Genomic DNA, 21,588 nt, shown 5'->3' with positions numbered 1-21,588 from the left:
ATTGTTGGTGGTGTTAATACTTGTTCCTAAATAGACGAAATTATCTACAACTTCAAAGTTATGACTGTCAACAATGACGTGAGAGCCAAGTTGCGAGTGCGACGGCTGTTTGTTTGATGACAGGAGATATTTCGTCTTGCCCTCGTTTACTGCCAGACCCATTTGCTTTACTTCCTTGTCCAGCCTGGAGAAAGCAAAACTAACGTCACGGGTGTTGAGGACGATATCAATATCATCGGCATACGCCAGCAGCTCTATACTCTTATAAAGAATTGTACCTGCTTGATTAAGTTCTACAGCTCGAACTATTTTCTCCAGCAGCAGGTTGAAGAAGTCGCACGATAGGGAGTCGCCTTGTCTGAAACCTCGTTTGGTATCGAACGGCTCGGAGAAGTCCTTCCCGATCCTGACGGAGCTTTTGGTGTTGCTCAACGTCAGTTTACACAGCCGTATTCGTTTTGCGGGAATACCTAATTCAGACATCGCGGCATAAAGGCAGCTCCTTTTCGTGCTGTCGAAAGCAGCTTTGAGATCGACGAAGAGGGGGTGTGTGTCGATTCTCCTTTCACGCGTCTTTTCCAAGATTTGGCGCATGGTGAATATTTGGTCGGTAGTTGATTTTCCAGGTGTAAAGCCACACTGAAAGGTCCAATCAGGTGGGCTTTAATCTTTCACACAATACGCTAGATAGAACCTTATATGCGATGTTGAGGAGGCTTATCCCATGGTAGTTGGCGCAGATTGTGGGGTCTCTATTTTTGTGGATTGGGCAAACCACACTTAAATTTCAATCGTTGGGCATGGTTTCGTCCGACCATATTTTACAAAGAAGCTGATGCATGCTCCTTATCAGTTCTTCGCGCCGTGTTTGAGTAGCTCGGCCGGCTATCCATCGGCCCCCGCAGCTTTGTTGTTCTTCAGGCGGGTAATTGCTATTCGAGCTTCTTCGTGATCGGGAAAAGAAACGTCTGCTCCATCGTCATCGATTGACAATTTTGAAATAAACTGGCAGTAGAATTTTGACTGTTAACCCAACAAGACTTGTTTTTCTCATCGTGGTTCACCAAACCGAAGTTTAGTGAAAATTCAGTTGATACAAATATTATATAATTGTGAGTTGTCAGTTTGCAACACTAAAGTTGCCAAATGCCGATATATAAAAGGCAAATAAAGTCTCAGTCCCACACATCACATTCACCACACCTACTTACATCCACATCACTACACCATGCACCAACACGCACATAAATACAACAACACCATGATTACACCATCCAAGAGAAAAAAAGGGGTGGCCGAGGATTCTGTACCCTCACTTTCAGTTTCAGTGTGAAACGAATTTCTTTTTTTAAATTAACAATTATGCGGCGATTAGCCATCTTTTAAAATGAAGTTATGTAGTCGTTAATCATAAAAACACAAGTATATTATTTTAAAATTGAATTCGATAAGAGTACTTACCTTTGGTCGATAACTTTTTGCCATTTTTCAGCTGGAGACATTTTCCATCACTTTCATCAGTGTAAATCGAAATTCCGATGTTTCCAGAACGGAAGCGACTGAACCATTGTTGTGCTACTCGAACTTATATACTCCGTAAACTTCACAAATTTCATTGGTGACTTGCGTAGCATTCTTTCCCTCTTTATGCAAAAATTTGAAAATATAGCGAATTTATTAATTATTTTCACCCATTTTTGAACAGCTGCAACTTTTTTTCAACTTTCCCGAATTTAATTTTTTTTTGGTTGAATGAAGCTCACCTTTCCAACACGATATGATATGACACAATGTGATTGGTAGCGCTGCAGATATACGACTGCAACGACATCTATTGATAAAATACGAAAAGACTACCCAAAATAGGAATACATACAATGTATGTATCGCAAAATAACTCAACATAATAGTTCAAATTTGAGTTCTCCACTAATTAGGATTCACTACATCAAAAACAAATTGAGTTTCAATATGAGTAGTTTCTATTTTATAAATATATTTATTTATTATGGGTTATAAATAAAAACATGCTACTTTAATTATTATATACATTTTGAAAAAAATATGATTTAAATATATACGTGAACAGTTTAAATGCAGTGCTGTTGTTCATTGTAAAGTAGGTTTTCCTCCTTGCAAAACATTAAAGCAAGTGCAGCATACACGAGTGGGTTTATTCAAACCAAATTTAAGTATTGGAACATCGTTGTTTGAGCATTTGGAGCATAAAACTCGCCCGCAATGACGGCTAAAACATAAATGTATTTATTTTAATAATATTCTTACGTTTTGTATATATGTATGTATCTATCTTCGATTCGGTATTTCTCTGCTCATTATCTTATCAAAATATTTACAAAAAAAAGTTAATAGGATTGAGACAAAAGAATATGTGGATACTCATTAAAGTGTTATTACCGTTATCTTCAATATTCAATATATACAGTTTTCTTTAACACATTTTAGACCAGTTTTACTTTTGTTAATAGTTCATATGACATATTACAAAATTAAAATACAAATATTTTTTATTAATTTCCATACGTAAGGCTTAAAATAAATTACAGTCGTTTATAACGGGTGGGCCATCTAACGTTTTAAATTTGAATTATCTATATTTCGACATTGGAAACGTCAAATACCATTCGGAAAGTGACAGATATTCAGTAAAAAGTCCAAAATTTACGAAATGGGACACTATTCACTATTATACAGTTCGCAGATTGGGCAGAAGATCGTTTGACCGAGGATGGTCAATTTTACCGAAAAATCATCTTTTCGGACGAGGCTCAGTTCCACCTCGATGGTTACGTTAACAAGCAGAATTGTCGCATTTGGGGCACAGAAAACCCGCACGTAATCGTCGAGAAGCCAATGCACCCAGCACGAATCACTGTATGGTGCGGATTTTGGTCTGGTTGAATCATCGGCTCATTTTTCTTCGAAAGTGAAAAAGGAACCGTAACCATCAATGGTGAGAAGTATCGCGCAATGTTAACCGAATTTTTCTTCAAGCAAATTGAAAAGGAAGACTTGGACAACATTTGGTTCTAGAGGACGGCGCTACGTGCCATACAGCAAACGCTACACTCAATCTTTTCCGCCTTATCTTCGAAATTTTAAATTTTATATGGCCCACCCTATAGAAACTTAAATACTTATATAACTAATTGTTACATAGTTTTTTGTCTCCGAAAAGAAGTGTAACACTACTGCACATACACTTACGGTCAATATAAACGCAGCACCACTTTTGCATGCCATCTTCAGCTATATCACCGCAAATTTGAAAAAATGTGTACTATATCTAGTAAGCACTGAGAAATTATGTTTTATGAAATTGGGTTCAGTTATAATTGTGTATTTGAAAAGTTGCGCAAAATGCCATGATCAAAAGAAATTAACTCATGGTCAAAAAAATATTGGCAAAAGATGAAGAAAACTTATATTTTCGGCAAATATCAGTTAGAAGTGATTGTAGCCATTCAACTATTGCTCGAAGTGGCCGCTTCAGAAGTGCACTATCTATAAGAGTAGATATGGAAATTTTCACCATTTGATTAGAAGAATCCAATGTGAAGTCTATATTTCTACAATTATTGGTGTAAATGATTTAGCCGCCTTAAATTAACTTCATAGCATTTTCTTTTGATTATTCATGAGTATCATGGTTAATTTTTTTAATTCATTGAATATTCCTTACAAAACCATTTTCGAGAAAAATTTTTTTGGACTATTAATTTACACTATGTGGTCAAACAAATAAAAATTGTCCTAATATTCCAACTTTGTAAACAAATTGCTCATATGATCTTATTTCAATTATATTTGGTGGTGCGTTTTTAGTGACTGCAAGTGTACATGCGCAAGATTTAAACACAAGATTGTTTAAACAACTGGTAAATTTGTTCGATTCACTATTCTCTAACTCTTGGCGAATCGAAGATAGATTATTTTTCATTAATCAATGCATTAAGAATTTATTACTCTGGTATATAAATAATTAAAAAAAAAAATTTTAAAAATTAAACATAATTGAGACAAAATATCCCAAGTATACTTTCATTTTTTTATGGTCGAACTTTTCCTGTTCAATAAACCTTTTATGGTTCAAAACGATAAATAAAAAAACGACTTTGGCGATTTTTCGAAATTCGAAAGAATTCGAGCTATTATTAGAGGACCCGTCCACGCTTTACTGTTGCTGATATATAGATGGTACTACTAATAACATCTATATGATTTCTATTCAGATAAAAGATACGTAATCAAATATAACAACTGAAGCAACTTGTGTTAGTTTACAATAAAAGGATCGAAAAGCATTTCGTCTCCAACTCTTCTGTCACTGGAAATGTGAGAACCGCTCAGCTACCGAACTTTGAAAGTTGACTGGATTGGGTAGGTTTTGATGTTTTGCAATTGGAATGACTGGAACGGCTAGATTGAAATTATACCAAAAATATATGTGAACGGAAGAATTTGTTGCCGCCGTTCAAGATCGCTAACAAAAATTTAAAACAATGAAAATCAAAGAAAATGCGAAATTTAAATATATTTCATGAAACGTTTTGTAATTTGATGCATAATAGAATTAATTTTCAATTTCAAATGATTAAAAACTTTTATTAATTGAGAACTAACAGGTTTAATTCACCTTATTAAGTATTGAAAGATCGAAAGTGAGTTGTGTTAATATACCATAAAATCATAAAAAAGGATTAAAGTAATTTCGCCATATATTACAAGTCCAATATATAATAATTTGCAATCGTAATAAATGTTGGGTTTTTTAATTTAAAATGCCCAAAAATTCTTATTTTGTTCGATCTGGCGATAATGGAAAATGTTATAAAAAAACGCTTATTTTGAGGCGCTCTCACACTGGAATAAGTTGGGCATCCCATTATCCCTGGAAATCACGTTGGCTGCATCGACAGGCACCCTTATATACTATTAAATGTCTCAAGATGAAAAAATGCTATCAGTAGAAATCCGGGGGCAGACCCGAAGTCTCACTACCCAATATGGGATAATGGAGATACCACTGAAAATGGTGGGTATATAATTAATTTTATACTGATAAAACCTGCTATAGCTAACAGTGAGGAGGCATTAATACAATATATAATATAACACTGTACTCTAGAAAAATAATCACTGTTCAGGATTGGGAGCTGCTTTGTACACCCCCGTTTTCTGACCATAGCTGTATAAATCCTAGGAACATTTACTGAGATTTGTACAGGAAGATAGTAACAAGGAAATTAAACATTATTAAAAAATCGTATTATACGGCGTTCTCTCCAGTACATGCAGAACAACCTGTAGACGTTAGCGTCCCCTTAGAATAAAAAATCTTTTAAATTAGTAAAACTAACTTTCCGACAAATTTACATTTTCTTATTACCGGGAAATTACTACTTGTACGCAGACTTTTTCTCCGCTGTCAAATGGTTAGTAGTAAAGCACTTAAATTTATTTTATATAAATGTTATTGTTAAGCAAAAAAATAACATTTCTTTTCTGTCGTGAATACTCGTATTTGGCTTATCTAACTGTCTTACTCTCTTACACAATTGAGCAATATCATCAATTACTTATCCAAAAAGTAATTCTTAGAATTTTCTTTGCATATGGTTACTCAATAGCTCCACATAATACAAAGTACGATATTAGTAGCCATGACAGGTAAACTAACGAATAGAAACTAGAAACCAATAGCGAAATTATGTCCATAAATGGATACAAAGCTTTTATAATGTAATTTTTTGTAATAATAATAATTGCGGTTAAGAAGTTATTAATAAATAATATTTACTTACCAATGATGTTTTCGAACTGTTAGTGAAAATTTTATGCGACATTCTTGACAGACATCTGACTCGGACCATGGGGATTCTTGAGGCAGCTGATCAAGAAGCTTGTGTAAAAGTTGATCTGTGGCCAACTTAAAATTGAAAATGCTAACACCGTCTCGATTTTCCATACCAAGACAAGCCCCATACTTCACTAAAGTTTTGCATAAGGGCGACTGTCCTCTCATAAAAGCTAGTAGTAAGGGCGTATTGCCATCTGCGTCAGGTTTATTTATCGGATATTTTGGCATGCATTCAATGAATAGATCACAGATTGCAGCCGCTGAAGTATCTTCTCCAGTGCGGCACAATTCATGAAGTGGTGTTCGTCCTTTTTGATTTACGGCTTCCGCATCAATTTGTGATTCTGTTAATAGTTCTCGAACAATACTTAAATATCCTCCACGGACAGCAATATGTAAAGCATTATTTCCATCACTATCAACACCGTCATAGTCCGCGTTGTTCTGTAACAGTGCTGATACAGCAGCTAAATTACCTCGGTCAGCTGAAATATGAAGAGGTGTCTTTTGAGTTGCATCTGTTTCACTAACGCGTGCTCCTGCAAGAATAAGTGTTCTCATTATCATTTCATTTCGCGAAGATGCTGCCAAATGTAAAGGCGTAGATTGATTCACATCATGAACTCTTGAATTGACATCTACTTGAACGGATAATAAAAAAAGAACGCCTTCCAGATCATCTTTAAGTATGGCTAAATGAAGAAAATTACGTCCACGATTATCCATTTGCTCTGCAGCGTTTGGTAGTCGTTCCAAAATTCGTTCTGCGGCTTTGTGATTTCTAACAAGAAGGGCTTGAGCGAAAGGAGTATTTCCTTCACGATCTCGAATTCTCAAATCAATATTTGGATGGCATAATAAAATAGAGATAATTTCTTCGTGCTGATTTCTAATTGCTATGTGAATAGGAGTTTGGTTGTTGATATCTAATGCATTAACATTCGCACCATGATCAATTAAAGCTTGCAATACTTTTATTAAACCCCAATGGCAGCAAACATGTAATGGAGAAGCTTTATCGTTAGCTTCATCTCCTCCTTCCCCTTTTGGACCAGGCTGGCGGGGTGAGTCAATATCACATTGACTTTTTATCAAAAAAATTGCTATTGATTCTTTGTTTTCATCTATAGCTCGATGTAGCATAGTTTGCATACAACCTTCAGGTCCAATATCCCAGCAATCTGTATCAACACCGTGACGCAATAAGATTTGCGCAATGTCTTCATATCCAAGCTCTAAGCTTGTCCAAAGTGGTGGATCCCTCATGTTGTCATTAAATGTCTTTAAAGCCACTCCTTTAGCACACAAGTTATCAACTACTTTGGGTAAATGAGAGTATATAGCCAGCTGTAGAGGCGATTTTTTGTCTCCTTTTTTAAACCAATGAAAAAATTATTAATATACAAAGAAATAATAACCTATAAAATAATGGTTATACCAGTTAGGAAATTTGCATCAGCGCCATTTTGTAAAAGCAAAATTGCCGTGTCCGCGTCTTTATTTAAAATTGATTGATGCAAAAGTGTCATATCGTTATCGTTTCGAGCATTAACATTTGCGCCTCCATCTATTAGGATAGAAATAAGATGTCTACGTCCTAATTCTATACTAAGGCTTAATGGAGTATTCCCGTTATCATCTTTACAATCAAAGTTTGGTGGTTCCCCTGACACACATGATTTTTGATTTACAATTTCTTTTAAAACATCAGTAGCATTAGCTTCCACTGCTATGTGAATAGGTGATTTCATTTGAGATTGGCGCAACTGAGCATTTGAATTAGCACCGACTTGTAATAATTTTGCGGCTAAATGTGATAAATTCATATGTGCAGCTATATGGAGTACAGTATATCCTTCGGCATTGACGTGATTAAGATCCGCATAATCTGCTAAAAAAATTGCCGAATCCTCCAAACTCTTCTTTGCCAAGACTTGCATCAAATCGTCTTGAGTCGAAGCTTTGATTGGGTTAACGTTAGCTCCAAGTTCTATTAGTTTTAAAGGCAATTTCCATAAGTCCACTTTATTTAATAAACATAGTTCTAAAGCGGTGTTTTCATTATTGTTTTGCAAATTAATATCGATATCGGGCCTAGAAACCAGCATGTTTATTATGTTGTGGTTACCAGATAATATTGCTACATGAAGAGGGGTTTCACCTCGGTTATTTTGTACATTAACGTTTGGATTAAGAGAAAGCAACTTTTCACTAATATTTATTATTGACGAGTAATCATCTCGTTCAGATTCTCCATAATTATACTGACAAAGCATATGTAAGGCAGTGTTTCCCGATTCCCTGCAAAACAAATTTAAATAACTTATATTTATGTGGTTTTTGGTAATTAATATACTCATTTTATCATACTAATTTTTATTAATACATAAAAATATATTTTATATTTACTGTTCCGCATGCAGGGCCAGATGTACATTGCATTTCATTTTTAAATAATTTTGTTTTTGTTAAAAGTAAGTATTTTAGGTCGGCTTTTGAGTACCGTCCCAGGATTTTGGCAATAAAATGGATATGGTCTGATAGAGGAGATTCTCCAGATCAAGAATATATAAAGTTATAGCCGCAGAAAGCTTATAGTTTTCGAGTTATAGTATACACTCGGTGTTGGACCGACCAGGGTTATTGTTTTGAAGCGCGGCCCACGCAAAAAAGAATCATACGCGAAGAAGTAGCAATGTCATAGATAGTACAACATCCTCTTTAACATGAATGTTCTCTAACGGATATTACTACCGCTACTTTTAAAGCAAAGTACCGTAGTTTTTGTCCCTTTCGAATCTTGCCGGCGATATCCCGATCGAAGGGCAGTTGGTTAGAAAATGCAAAAATACCTTTGCACCACATTTTTTATTTAATGGACAGCTACGCATCGCACTGGTCACACGAAGAAGTCCGGAAGAATGACATTGTCAGGGAACCTATATTATCTAACGCTACCATATGTGACTGGTATAACTACTGTCGCGGAGCGGTAGTTTTATACCAAGTGGAACATCAGGAGGCGGTAGGCAAAAATGAGCAATAAAATTAAGATTAAAAATATACAATATTAGATAATTACTTATATGTTTTTCTCATTTCAGGCAAGAGGGTGGAAGGTCTCTAGGTGTTGGGGATGGTTGAATATGGCAGCGACGATTCTCTTGCTGATTCTTTGGAGTGTTTGAGTTCTCCTTAATCGTAATAAAACCGAAGCGTCAATGCGTGACAATAGAAAAAAGACTCCATCATTTCACACTGGAGTCCAATAAACAGTTAGCCTAGTGGACTCCACGTTATGAACCAGACCTCAATCGCTCTAGTATTTTGGGATGCACGTGATATAATATTCATCGCCTCATTACTAAGCCAGTCATGATCCATTACACTGCGTATTCGGTTGCAATTCTATTCTACCATTCCCAATATTTAACAACTGTATTATTTTTGAAGAAGGATGAGTTTGAAATTATACGCATATTCTACATCATTTAAATATTGCAGTATTCTCTGCAATGCTTCGAAAATATTTTTGTATACCTCAAATTATAATAGACCTTTTTATCATCACTGCAAATATTTCGCTATTTTTTTATGTTAGATGTAGCGTTTGGTTTCTTCTTCTTAATTGGCGTAGACACCGCTTACGCGATTATAGCCGAGTTAACAACAGCGCGCCAGTCCTTTCTTCTTTTCGCTACGTGGCACCAATTGGATATTCCAAGCGAGGCCAGGTCCTTCTCCACTTGGTCCTTCCAACGGAGTGGAGGTCTTCCTCTTCTTCTGCTTCCCGCGACGGGTACTGTGTCGAATACTTTCAGAGCTGGAGTGTTTTCGTCCATTCGGACAACATGACCTAGCCCGCATAGCCCCTGTCTTTTAATTCGTTGAACTATTTCAATGTCGTCATATATCTCATACAGCTCATCGTTCCATTGAATGCGGTATTCGCCGTGGCCAACGCGCAAAGGGCCGTAAATCTTTCGCAGAACTTTTATCTCGCAACGTCAACTCATCAGTTGTTGTCATCGTCCATGCCTCTGCACCATACAGTTTGGTTTTTGATCGTCGAGAGAGGACTTTACTTCTCAATTGCCTACTCAGTCCGAAGTAGCACCTGTTGGCAAGAGTTATCCTGCGTTGGATTTCCAGGCTGATATTGTTGCTGGTGTTTACACTTGTTCCCAAATATACGAAACTATCTACAACATCAAAGTTATGACTGTCAACAGTGACGCATTCGTTAGTTGACTGTCGACGCGGATAGACGTGCGCGCGCATCGTTGCGATATTTTCAAGTGTATTTTTTGGTGATTTTTTGCGATTACCTTTTGTGCGGTAATTTGTTTACGCGATTTGCTGGCACCCTTATTGCCTGGCGCGAGTGTTTTCGTGCAGGTACACATTTTTGTACAATTTTGTGCATTATTGTGTACGGTCAGTGAGTAATATAGCGATAAGTTATATTATTATTATTAAGTTATATACGGACAACGCGGTCATCCATGTTGTTGTTATTGGCGGAAGCTTCGCACGGTTCCAGTGTAGCTCCGCGTTGTTGGCACTCTTGCTGACTACCTTCCAGTAGTTCTGAGCTGAGCATCTGGTGTTTAGTTGGCTCAGTGTTAGGACAGTCTGGACGGGATTGCCCCAGGGTGCAAGCGTCTGTGCAGCGTTGGAGATTGCGACTCCTGTGTGGACCAATGGTCGTAAGAGCGCTACCGTTTAGCCCACGGTGCGATTCGGTTCAGCGCCACATCGGTCGACTCCGGACCATTACGAGGACATTGTCCGTCCGGCGGCCAGCTAAGTGGCCTTAATCCGACCACTGGTTGGAGTTGTTGGCTGCGCCACTGTGAGCACGCTACAATCGACCGCTTGGGTGGTCGCTGTTACTGAGCAGGGCTGCGCGAGTTACGTCGACGTCGATGCCAACCACTATCGGCATGACCGATATGAATGCAACTGCAATTCATAAGAACTGCAACAAAGAAATAATGCCGACGTCAACGTTAACGACCTACCCCAAAACACTTAGAATTAACTGGTCTACTTAAATATTTTCCCTTTTTTGTTACCGCAACAATATTGCGACCACACGAAATATGCATATCATATTTCGAAACAAACCAGGGCACTTACATTGGATCACATTGCATTTCCGCTGCACATTTAATATGTTCAAACGAATATTGCGATAGCAATTAACGTCACAATAAATAGTGCAACATAAATATTTGAGGGAATGCAATTGATGTAATGTGAGAAGTAGGCCACTTGACAAATATTGTCGCAACTACAAGTGGTTGAGCCAAAATAATAATAAGAAAAGAAATAATGTATTTTGTATCAGAAAATAGAACTTAGCTTAAGAAAATATTGGAAATAAATGAATAGAAGAATTCTGACGATCAATCCGACAAGTCGTGGTTTTCTTTTCGCGGTTCACTAAACTGAAGTTTAATAACCACAACTGGCGTAGTCGACGGAACTTTGTCCTTAGACAAAGAAAAAGAGCCTGACACAACATAAATATTTTAGAGTGAACTTCTGACATATTACGAAATCTAACTGCCAAAAGTCATTGAATCATTTATAAGAAACTTACTATTGCTTGCGGGTTCAAACAGTGTTACATCATTTTATAAATATAAAAGAACTAACTTCTTGAAAAAAAAAAAAAAAAAACATAATTCTACACATTTAACTACCACAATGGCAATCACCAACAACGATCTAAACCGGATATCAGCGTCGGACCTCCTTAAGGAAGCTGCGAAAATCAAAGAGTTCAGAGGCGACGGGAGCTACGACATATCTTCATTCATTGGAGAGGTGGAACTGATCCTGCCCTTGTTCGACGAGAACCAAGCGGTCAAAAATTATGTATGGGAGAGACACATAAAGACCAAGATCCAAGGAGAGGACACTCCAGATAATACGGACACTAAACAGGGACTCATCGTGGGACGAAGTGAAGACAGAACTGATACGGAACTTCGGAATAAGGGAAAGCTACCACCAACTCTTCCACCAGGCCATCACAACCAGGCAGTATAATGTAAGTCATTATTATTACAACTTAAAAAACATATTAGATAAGCTTAACTTAAAATATAATTTAGACGAAAATAAGCCGACAGAATTTTCTCCTAAGACTAATGAGTCATTAATATTAAAAACATTTTTAAATAATATTCCGCCTCATTTATCGTCAATAATTTACGGTAGGAACATTAACTCATTAAGGGAAGCATTTTACGTATTAGAAGAAACAGGACTTACTAATAGAAGCTACTATGGTCAAGTAGGAAATAAAATAAACAATCAAAGACCTGGGGATCATAACCAAACAAATAATAGGTTTTATAATTTTAACAATTCTAATAATAGATTCAACAACGAAAGAACAAGGACGAATCCTAGACAAGGAAATACAGAACAAACACGATTAAACAGTAATCGTTTCAATAATCAAAACCAAAGTAATAACACAGCAAGCTCATTCAGACGGACTTACCAAAACCATAACAATTATAACGGTGAAAGAAGTATTAAATATAGGAATGAAATTCCAATGGAAGTAGACCATATAAACCAAGAAGTAAATTTTCCCTTGGACCATACCAAAACTACCTTCCGTTAGTAGAATTAACAATAAAAAATGAAAAGATTACATGCCTAATCGACTCAGGCTCTACTACGTCCCTTATCGACAATAGAAAATTAATGAAGTATAACAGAATACTATTAAATAACCCAATAAAAATCCGGTCATTTAATAGTGAAGCACTAATCAAATGGGAAATAATAACAAGTTTACCCCTCGAATTTAATTTTGACGCAAATATGTCATGGAAATTAACTGATTTACATAATAAAGGATTCGATGCAATCCTTGGGCAAAACATACTAAAACCATTACAAGCAGTTATTGATATGAGAAACGATACCTTAACAATTAATAACGAAGTGATAAAATTTATGAATTCTTGCCCATATAATTTTAATGAAATTTATCAATTAGAAAGTACGGAAAATAGGGACTTACAAATTGAGCAATTTACAACAAATCTAAATAAAGAAGAGAAATTTTTAGTTAGTAAGTTAATAAAAAATTACAAGAACCTATTTTATAAAGAAGGAGATGACCTTACTAGTACATCAGCTATTGAACACGAGATAGTGACCACGATAGACACTCCAGTATATTCAAAAATTTACAGATACCCACAGATACACGAAGAAGAGATAACTAAACAAATTAAAGAAATGTTAAAACAAGGAATCATAAGAAATAGTAATTGCCCTTACAATAGTCCTTTATGGATAGTACAAAAAAAATCAGATAACTCCCAAACAAAGAAATGGCGGATCGTGATAGACTACAGAAAACTAAATGATATCACAATCGATGACAAATTCCCAATCCCAAACATTGATAATATATTAGATAAATTAGGAAGAGCTGTATACTTTACGACACTCGATCTCGCAAAAGGATTCCACCAAATCTTAGTAAAAGAGGAAGATAGAAAGAAAACCGCGTTTTCCACCCCTTTTGGTCATTACGAATACGTTAGAATGCCATTCGGTCTCAAAAACGCCCCATCAACCTTCCAAAGGCTGATGAATTGTGTTCTTAGAGAATACATAAATAAAATATGCGTAGTATACATGGATGACATTCTCGTTTTTAGTACAACATTAGAAGAGCATATACAAAGCCTAACAAAAATTTTCAATGCACTAAAGAAGCATAACCTTAAGGTACAATTTGACAAGTGCAATTTTTGTGCCAAAGAAACACAATTTCTAGGCCACGTTTTAACACCTGAAGGAGTTAAACCGAATTTCGAGAAAATAAATAAAATACAAGATCTAAAATTACCAAAAACAACAAGACAAATAAAGTCTTTTCTAGGAGCTACGGGATATTATCGGAAATTTATAAAAGACTACGCGAAAGTAGCACAACCTATGACACATTTTCTAAAGAAAAATGTTAAAATTAATATTAACGACTCTACATATATAAACTCATTTCAAAAATTAAAACAAATAATGACAGAAGCTCCAGTACTAAGTTATCCAGATTTCAAAAAGAAATTTACATTAACTACTGACGCAAGCAATTTCGCAATCGGTGCCGTATTACAACAAAATGGACATCCTGTATGTTATGCGAGTAGAACACTCAACGACCACGAACGTAGATATTCTACAACAGAAAAGGAGTTGTTAGCAATCGTTTGGGCCACAAACTACTTCCGGCCTTACTTATATGGCGTCCAATTTGATTTATTAACAGATCATCAACCATTAAAATGGCTATACACGAAGGCTCATTGTAAAGATATAAATCCTAGACTACAAAGATGGATAATAAAATTAGGAGAATACAATATGAACGTAAATTATATAAAAGGAAAGGAAAACAAAGTAGCAGATTTCCTTAGCAGAATCAATAATAACACCAATTTAATAAATTTTATGGAAACAGGCAGCAATCTATCTTTAGAAAATAATTTAGACGAAAACGATGTAAATACAATACACTCTCAGGAGGAGCAATTGAACAACCATATACCCATTTTGGACACCATAGTCAATCGGTTTAAAATTCAGATAATTTTAACAGATAACAAACAATTGGAGTTCGAAATAAAACACAACAATAAAAAAATATACGTACCACCAGTAGATCTCGACAACAATATTTCTGATATCCTCAGAAGACATATCACTTCAGGCAAAATTGGCATATACAGCGAAGTTAACGACCATGAATATAATAAATTACAACAAAAAATCATCGAGTTATTTGATGGATTCGACAACATTAAATTTGTTAAATGTTCATACCACGCTAAAGATATAAATAGCGAAGAAGAAGCCTACAGACATATCCAAAATTATCACAAGTTTGAAACAGGACACACAGGAATATCGGAGAACTACGAAGGAGTTAAAAGACATATCTACTTCCCAAATTTGAAAAAACTGGTGCACAAATTCGTAAACAACTGCGATACATGCAACAGAGTCAAATATGATAGGCGACCTATAAGAGCAAAATTTAATTTAACGGAAACACCCAAAGATTGCAAAGAAATAATTCACATGGATTGCTACACTAATTCAAAAGCGAATTTTCTAACTTTTATAGACAGGTTTTCTAAATTCGCCACAGCATTTTTTCTTGAAGATAGGACCAGCCAAACTATAATCGAAAAAATAAACCAATATAAGTCGCAAAGAGGACATTTTAAAAAACTTATTGCTGATAACGAATTTAAAAGCATTAATGTTAAAGATTTCCTCAGAAACGAAAATATTGAACTACATCTCGTTAAACCAAATAACCACACCAGCAATTCTGATGTAGAACGCCTACACAATACACTAGGAGAAAAAATTAGAGTATTAGGTATAGAAAATAAAAACTCTAGTATAACAAATAAAATGAGCAAAGCTATAGAATGGTATAATAACAGCTACCACTCAGTTACAAAAGAAAAACCCATAAATATTGAGGAAGGTAAATGTAACAAGAGCACAATTTATGACAGAATATTCAAAGAAAAATCTAAGCGAATAAACAAGAGTAACGAAAACAGAGAACGCTATGTAGAAGAAAGAAATATAGGTTACGTAAAGAATTACAAAAGCGTTAGGCATAAGGAACAACCGAAGTTTATAAAAACAAATCTAAACGATATACATTTAAACAACGTTAAACGGAAATACAAATTTGCAGGGGCAATGGATCCTGAAACTTTTGATCCTGACAGCAATTTGGACCCTGGGGCTGGGACAAGTAGCAATAGATAAAATAGAAAGCAACAAAGGATATATAGAAATACAAACAGGCGATGCAGATATAGTTAAGTCATATGTAACAATATTACACGTCATAAATCCACTAGAAATATCAAATTTACTTAATGAAATAGAATCTAATATAAAATCGGCAAATCTGCATGTAGGACAAGCAATACTAAACATGCAAATTAAATTTATTAGAAGCAAGATAAATACTATCACACCCCACAGACAAAAAAGAGGCCTACTAAATGCTGTAGGAACTGTACAAAAATGGCTTTACGGTACCATGGACGACAATGATAGACAAGACCTTGAACAACACCTCAACATCATCGACACAAACAACCACAAGGCTATCGAAACAATAAACAAACAAATAGATATTAATACTAATTTCAATAAAACGTTTCTTGAATTAAAAAGACTTATGCATAACGATAGGGATATGATATCTGCAAAACTAAACTCCATAGGGAACATAAGTAAAAGGACCCAAGACGAAATTTTATACCTCGACTTTTCTCTAAAACTGAAAATATTACAGGACAATGTAGAACACATACAAGACAATATAGCAGCAAGTGGTTTAGGAATTTTACATAGCAACATGATAACCGACCAAGAAATAACAAAATACAACTTAGACTCACAAAAATTGAAAAAAATAAAATTAGGATCCCTTACAGACAAAAACCATAATATTATTTTCGCTATCAAAATTCCAACAGAAATAATAACACTACACACATCTATAATATTGCCGTTAGGAGATATAAGCAACTTTGAGTTAATGTTTCAACAAGTATATGCACTAAGATATAACAATGAATTGTACGAATTTAATGATAATGTAGATTTACAACGTCTTAAGCCAATTAATAATTGTTTGATAAAAAGAAACTGTATGAAAATTTTTAATAACGCCTCCGAAATTATAAACATTAACGAAGGAATTATATTTGTAAAAAATACTAAAAATACTAGTGTAGAAAGTGACTGCATTATAAACAACAGCTCTCCCTTAAGCGGAAACTATTTAATACATTTTTACAATTGTAGCATAACAATTAATAATAAAACATTTTCAACAAAAAGTAAAATAATTAAAAGTAGCATTGTATTAGCAAGCGATATAGACAACATTAAAGATATAAATAAGAAACTTATATTTGATGATATTATATTACAACAAATAGAAAATATAAACTTTATAGATGAAGTTAAATACCAAAAACGACAACAATACATACATATAAGCATATATACAATATCAATTGTAATTATAGTCAGTCTTTCGATAATCATTTATTGTAAAAACAAGAGAAAGAATTTCAAAATTACTAATGTGATCTCCCAGGAGAGAGCTCAATCAAGGGGGGAGGAGTTACGTCGACGTCGATGCCAACCACTATCGGCATGACCGATATGAATGCAACTGCAATTCATAAGAACTGCAACAAAGAAATAATGCCGACGTCAACGTCAACGACCTACCCCAAAACACTTAGAATTAACTGGTCTACTTAAATATTTTCCCTTTTTTGTTACCGCAACAATATTGCGACCACACGAAATATGCATATCATATTTCGAAACAAACCAGGGCACTTACATTGGATCACATTGCATTTCCGCTGCACATTTAATATGTTCAAACGAATATTGCGATAGCAATTAACGTCACAATAAATAGTGCAACATAAATATTTGAGGGAATGCAATTGATGTAATGTGAGAAGTAGGCCACTTGACAAATATTGTCGCAACTACAAGTGGTTGAGCCAAAATAATAATAAGAAAAGAAATAATGTATTTTGTATCAGAAAATAGAACTTAGCTTAAGAAAATATTGGAAATAAATGAATAGAAGAATTCTGACGATCAATCCGACAAGTCGTGGTTTTCTTTTCGCGGTTCACTAAACTGAAGTTTAATAACCACAACTCGCGCGAGTCGTATTTTTCAGCGCGTTCAGACGCTAACACCTGGAGAGCAGCTGCTCCAGAATCGATCTGTCCATGAGCCTGCTGCGCTAGTGGTACGCGAGCGGATCAGTTCAACTGATTAGGTGAGTCGGGAAGCGAGATTAGCCATGTTGCCATGTTGCGGCTGCCAAAAGGATCACGGGGGAGCTTAACGAGCTTGTTTTGAGGCGAAGAATTTCTAAGCAGGGACTGCGAAGGGGCTGTTGGAGCTTGCCTCAAAATATGAGGCGCTCCTGATGGCGGTTATAACCGAAAATGCCCATCTTCGCGGTCAAGTTGATGCCCATAAGGGAAGTTGCGGGGGACACTCTTCGACGCCGAGCAGGTCAATGCCGGCTCCGTCGGCACCGATGCCTGCGCCTTTAGCACCTGTGTTGGAAGCAATTACACCGGTGACGCCGAAGCCTGTGGAAACTTGGTCGGTCGTTGTCAGGAGTAATGGGCTTGCAACTTCCTCTAATGAGGTGATTAAAAAAGTGGTCACTTGGTGTGAGGATCCATGAAGTTAGGCCAATCAAGGGTCGTGGGGCGGTTATTCGCACTCCCTCTGTTCTAGAGAGGGAGAGAGTGGCGAATAACAAAAAATTCGGGGAGGTGGGATTGGACGTCTCGTCGGAAGTTGGGTCGTTGGGTGGTGGTCCAGGTGGTTCATACGGAGATCCCCCATGAAGAATTCATGGAGGAACTACTCCGGCTGAACCTCCAGGACTTCAGCCCGGCGTCCCAGAGGTCGGACGTGAGGATGGTCAGTCGTCTCTGGAAGGTGACCGCTGACGGTAGCACCAATGTCGTCCTTGAGGGTACGGACAAATTAATGCACCCCATTGCCGCAAATTTGAGTTTAAGGGTAGGCCAGCTGGGCATCTGATGATGTCAGCTGTCTGCCCTATATATTGTGGCATTGTTGAGCACGCCCTCGCCAGACACTGATGGTGGGGATTATCCAGCTCAACTGTCAGGGCTCTTATGCCGTAATGTGCGAGTTGGGGTGGTTGCATGGTTGAGGGTGGGTGCGGTATTGCTCTACTCCAGGAGCCCTACGCCACCAATGGTGTTGGTCGGGGTCTTCTTGGGGGTTTTAAGGACTTCACTGACCTTAGATTTAACGATGCAATAGCTGTGAATAATCCACGCTACGATTGCGTAGTTGTGGATTCTTCACAACTGGGTATACATATGTGTAGCTGTAGAAGGGGAGTTCGGTAGGATGATTGTCGCTAGTATATATTGTAAATATAGCGAGCCCCTAGAGCCCTACCTGGGCTACATGGATAAGCTACTACTACTTGCGAGTAGTAGCCCATTTATCCTAGGGCTGGATGCGAATGCCTCGTCCTCGATGTGGTTTAGTAAGGTATCCCTTTAGTAAGGTATCCAAAGCCACAGCCGAGGAGAGGCATTCAGCGAATGGGTGGTGGCTAATAGCCTCCACATTTTGAATAAGCCGAGCGAATGGTATACGTTCGATGGACCTGGGGGCGTGAGCGACATTGACTTAACGCTTATGAATGAGGCAGCAAGTAGGGCTTTCAGCGTTAGATGGGAGGTTAAGGGAGGGTGAGGATTTGATTTGATTCAAATTATGGTTACCCCTCAATCCCCTCCCTTGCCTTATGAGAGTCCATTGCGACGATGGCGTACCACTGGTATTGACTGGAACCAATATGGACTCTCAGTTAGGGAAGCGGTATCTTGTATACCGCTTAGTAAGTTTGAAGAGTTGGGGATGGACGAGCCAATTGCTCGTCTATATGGGGTAGTTTGGGAGTTAAATGATAGGGTATTTAGGAGCTGTGAAAGTTATAAGACTAGTAAGATTAAATGGTGGACGCGTGAGTTAACCTTGAAGATGAGGACTGTCAGGCGATTCTGACATGCTTTGTCAGCTTAGGTATGAATTTAGTTGTGCGGATAGGGAGTATAAGGAAAAAGTTAAAGAGGAAGATTGGAGTTTTGTGAGAGAGGATAGGAACGACCCCTGGGGTCAGGTCTACAGGATCTGCCGGGGTCGTTGGAGGGAGGATGTCACCTCTCTTCGCGTCGGTGACACTTTGTTATCGTCGTGGAGTGTGCGGGGGTTTTGTTAGGTGCGTTCTTTTCCAGGTCGGAGGCGCAGGTACCTCAAGCACAAGAGGTGCCTGTCCCTCCTTTAGATGATGGGGAGTAGGGTACGCCTTTGGCCTGGTTATGTCTAAACGGTTTTGATGGTTTGAACGGAGATATGTAAAAGCTTATGGAAGTTCATTCCGGAATACCTTGAGCCCATCCGGGAGGGATACTTTCCACGCGAGTGGAAAAGTGCTAGGGTTGTTCCTCTCCTGAAGTCTCCTGATAAGGTCAGGAGCGATCCTCGATCTTATCGGGGCATCAGTCTCCTTCCAGTACTTGGAAAAGTGCTGGAAAGAGTCATGGTGGAACGGCTTCAGGAGCTAACGCGGGGTATGTGGTCGGATAGGCAGTTTGGGTTCAGGAAAGGACGCAGTATAGAAGCCGCGTGGGTTTTTGTTCAGAATGTTGTTAGGGAGAACGTCAACAAGTATATCCTTGGCATATTTGTTTACTTCAAGGGGGCGTTTGATTACCTAAGCTGGGATCGGCTGGAGGAGCTTGGCTGTCCGGAAATTACTCTTTGGCGGAGTTATTTTTCGGACAGAAAGGCCTCTCTAGTCGGCATAAATGGGAGTGTGGAGATTGGAGTTGTACGTGGCTGCCCGCAGGGTTCCATCTGTGGTCCATATATTTGGAACCTTATGATGGACACTCTGCTTGGGCAGCTCGAGTTACTCTGTAAGTGTTGTGCGTATGCGGACGACCTTCTTTTTATGGTTGAAGGTCGCTCGAGGTCTGAGTTAGAGCGGGCGGGAGGAGATCTCTTAGAGATCGTTAATTCTTGGGATTTAGGTGTGGGGGTTGACATATCGATGTATAAAACCGATTGATGTGATGTGATGCAAGTCAAATATCTGGGGTTGACCATGAGTGAAAGGATGTGTTTTACTCCACACTTGGCGAATGTGAAGGAGCGACTGCAGGCAACCGTAGGCAAAATACAACGTATTTTAAGGAGCGATTGGGGTCTCGGACGTCGTGCTGTCCGCACCATATATCGTGGCTTGTTTGGACCTGTGCCACATATGGAGCCCCTGTATGATGGGAGGCAGCTACGACTGTCTTGGGGTCTCAAAAACTCCTCTCAATATAGCGTTGTATGATGCTTGCTTGTTTGCCTGTATGTCGCACCGTTTTAACGGATGCGATGCAGGTTTTATTAGGTGCACCCCCTCTTAACCTGATTGTCATACAGCGTGCTGTTGCATTTAGGTTAAGAAGGGGTTTGAGTGTGTCATTGCTGCGGAACGATTGGGTTTCCGACGATAATGTGGAGAGGGAGTGATATCTAGGGAGCAAGGGGCTTCTAGATGATAGGGTGTAGGTGGCAAGAACGTTGGGACAATAGTCTTAACGGCCGAGTGACGTGCATTCGGGACGTTGGGTTCGTTGAGTATAATCCAGACTTCAGATTTTGTCTGAGTCTAGGTTTTCTGCAGAAGCACCTATCGGATACGTCGGGGTGTTTTTGTGAGGCGGGGTTAGAAAATTGGTCGCATTTAATTACGGAATGCCTTCTGTACTCGGACATTGGGGATCTGGGTTGTATGTGGATTAGCTGGATTGATGGACGATTAGATGTTGGTGGTGTGATCTCCACTAGTCGGAATACCGAACAGTTAGGGTCGTTTGCGCGTGAATTATTTAAGCGGCGAAGGCGGTTAGCTGGAAATTAGGGTTAGTTTTTGTATGATTGGTGTGTGTAAGTGATGTATGTATGGGGTCCAACCCATGGCCACCAGTCCAGAGCCATATGGAAGCTCAACTGGTAGTAGTTTCGGCTAC

General features: G+C 37.8%; 1 protein-coding gene across 1 annotated transcript in view; it reads right to left on the bottom strand.

Annotated features, from left to right (window-relative positions):
* Nucleotides 1-1,979: 1,979 nt before the first annotated feature.
* The window catches only part of LOC105225175 (rabankyrin-5), a 144,673-nt gene continuing 125,064 nt past the window's right edge, over nucleotides 1,980-21,588 (bottom strand). The window contains exons 5-7 of the mRNA XM_049449860.1: nucleotides 7,320-8,182; nucleotides 5,826-7,251; nucleotides 1,980-2,248 (exon numbers count right to left, since the gene is read on the bottom strand). Coding sequence (XP_049305817.1) covers nucleotides 2,110-2,248; nucleotides 5,826-7,251; nucleotides 7,320-8,182 — 2,428 coding nt within the window. The 3' untranslated portion in view covers nucleotides 1,980-2,109. The remainder of the gene's footprint in view (nucleotides 2,249-5,825; nucleotides 7,252-7,319; nucleotides 8,183-21,588) is intronic.

This window comes from Bactrocera dorsalis, chromosome 2 (genome assembly GCF_023373825.1).
Source record: "Bactrocera dorsalis isolate Fly_Bdor chromosome 2, ASM2337382v1, whole genome shotgun sequence".
In the NCBI taxonomy this organism is placed as follows: Eukaryota; Metazoa; Arthropoda; class Insecta; order Diptera; family Tephritidae; genus Bactrocera; species Bactrocera dorsalis.
This window is presented reverse-complemented; position numbering and strand designations above follow the sequence as displayed.